Source organism: Orycteropus afer, unplaced genomic scaffold (assembly GCF_000298275.1).
Source record: "Orycteropus afer afer isolate SDZICR_OR568_19922 unplaced genomic scaffold, OryAfe1.0 scaffold00358, whole genome shotgun sequence".
NCBI lineage: Eukaryota > Metazoa > Chordata > Mammalia > Tubulidentata > Orycteropodidae > Orycteropus > Orycteropus afer.
Window position 1 is genome coordinate 3,210,297 of NW_006921945.1, and position 2,427 is coordinate 3,212,723.

General features: G+C 52.5%; 1 protein-coding gene across 1 annotated transcript in view; it reads left to right on the plus strand.

The window, feature by feature from the left end:
* The window catches only part of ATP6V0A4 (ATPase H+ transporting V0 subunit a4), a 59,207-nt gene that overhangs the window by 43,910 nt on the left and 12,870 nt on the right, over positions 1-2,427 (plus strand). Inside the window, exon 14 of the mRNA XM_007952796.1 lies at positions 1,205-1,421. Within this exon, the coding sequence (XP_007950987.1) occupies positions 1,205-1,421 (217 nt within the window). The remainder of the gene's footprint in view (positions 1-1,204; positions 1,422-2,427) is intronic.

Sequence of the window (2,427 nt, forward strand, 5' to 3'; positions counted from 1 at the left end):
TGGAGTCCATTCTGACCCACAGCGCCCCTAGAGGACAGAGTGGAACTGCCCCAGAGATTTCCAAGGCTGTGATCTTTACAGAAGCAGGTTGCCTCATCTTTCTCTCAGGGAGTGGCTGCTGCGTTTGAACCTCAGACCTTTGAGCCAGCAGTAGAGTGCTTTAACCACTGTGCCACTGGCACTCCTTCACACCCAGTGTCTCTTAAACACTGAGTCCTCCTCTCCTCCTTTTCCCCATGTAACTTTCCCATGACATAAAATTTTATTCTTCGGCCAGTTAAAATGTGAAAACCATCTTGCAGTCTGTACGGATCAGGCGTAGGCAGCCCACCGGCCTTAGCCTGCCGACCCCTGTCTCGGACCGTTCTTAGGGGAAAGGCTTGCAAGTCCCGTCGTTGTCCTACCTTTATACATGCTCCTGTGAGCTGGTTCTGCATGTGAGGCTGTGGCCAGGTTGCTGATCCCTCTGTGGACCAGACGGTCCCTGCAGAGCCTGCTTCTGTCTGGATCTTGGTGCTGGCACCTCCCGTCCTCCTCTTCTCCCTCCTTGTGTACTTGCTGCTTGTGGGGGAGCGGACACACTGTTCAAAACGTCATGCTTTCGTGCTTTGGGGAGAATAATGAGCTGCTAATGTTCCTTGGAAGCCTCCTCCAAGGAGGCGCTAATGGCTGGCACACCCAGTTGCTAACTGAAAGGCTGTGGGTTCCAGTCTACCATAGATGCCTCAGAAAGCATTCTACTTCCCAAAAATCAGCCACTGAAACCTGCATGGTGCCCAGTCCCACTCTGCACACAGGGTCACCATGCATCAGAGTCCATTCCACAGCAGCTGGATTTTAATGCTCCCTTTAGTGATCTGGTGGCATAATGGTTAAGGCACTCGGCTGCTAACCAAAAGGTTGGTGGATCGATCCCACCAGCTGCTCCATGGGAGAAATATGAAGCAGTCTGCTTCTGCAAAGGCCACAGCCTTGAGGATCTTATGAGACAGTTCACCTCTGTTCTAAAGGATCGCTGTGAGTCAGAACCAGTTGGATGGCAGTGTGTTCGGGTGTTCAGTGATCTGTGTGTGTGTGTTACCTGCAGTGTATGTGTGCTTCCTTCATGATCTGTTGTGTGTGCGTGTGTGCGTCCCTTCATGATCTGTTGTGCATGTGTGTTGCCTTCCGTGATCTGTTTTGTTTGTGTGTTTTCCACCCCCAGATACTTCCGAAAAGCAGTCAACGTCATTCTGCAATTTATCCCCGAGATGATTTTTATCCTGTGTCTGTTTGGCTACCTGGTTTTCATGATCATTTTCAAATGGTGCCAGTTTGATGTCCACGTGTCCCAGGGTGCCCCGAGTATCCTCATCCACTTCATCAACATGTTTCTCTTTAACTACGACGACCCTTCGAACAGGCCCCTCTACAAGCATCAGGTATCGTGGTTCTCTTATCTCTGCTCTTGTGTGTCAAAGCGTGCCCGTACCCTTGGGCACTGCACAGACTTACCGACAAGGCAGAGCCATCTTAGCACCTGGCCACAGGTCTTCAGTTCTTCCCTTAGAGAGCTGAATGGATGCACAGGTGTGCAGGGGGGCACATGACGGGTTATTGTGGGGCTCTGGTGAAATTGGCTTGTGCCCTGATGAGCCGAAAGAGACAATGCTTGCGGTTGGTTTGAGCTGAAGCTATACGTGTTCTGGACGATTGGTTGCTACTGAGTCGTTTATAACTCACCCCACGGGATGTCCCGTGGGGCCGGGAGAGGACTGTGCTCTGTGGCGTGTCCGCCAGCTGACTGTCTGGAAGTGGATCACCCGCCCTTTTCTCCGAGGCACGTCTGGTGGACTTGGACCCTCAACCTTCCGGGGAGCGGCCAAGCCCGTTAACTGTCTGCAGCACCCGGGGACTCCAAATGCTGGCGGTGTCCTGCACAGCCCAGAATAGCATCGTAGAGTAAGGAAAGGAAGGTCTCATGCCAAGCTGTCACGGGGAGTGAGTTTTAGCCACAGTCAGAGAACACTTTGGAACGCTCTTCTGCAGTGTCCCATCTTACTGCTGTTGTTTAGCCCTTTCAGTTCTACTGGAGCCCAGGTGGCACAGCCGTTAAGCACTCAGCTGCTAACCAAAAGGTCGGTGGTTTGAACCCACCAGCCTCTCCATGACAGAAACACGTGGCAGTCGGCTTTTGTAAAGAGCTGGAAGTCTGGAGGTTCAAACCCATCAGTCACTCCTCAGAAGGAAGGTTGGGCAATCTACTTCCGTAGTGATACCGCCTTGGAAACCCAAGGAGGGGTCGCTATGAGTCGGGTCAGACTCCAAGGTAGTGAGTTTGGTTTTGGTTTATAGCCTTGGAGACCCTGTGGGCAGTTCCACTCTGTCCTCTAGGGGCGCTGTGGTCAGAATGGACTCCACGGCAGTGGGTGTGGTTTGGGCTTTGCT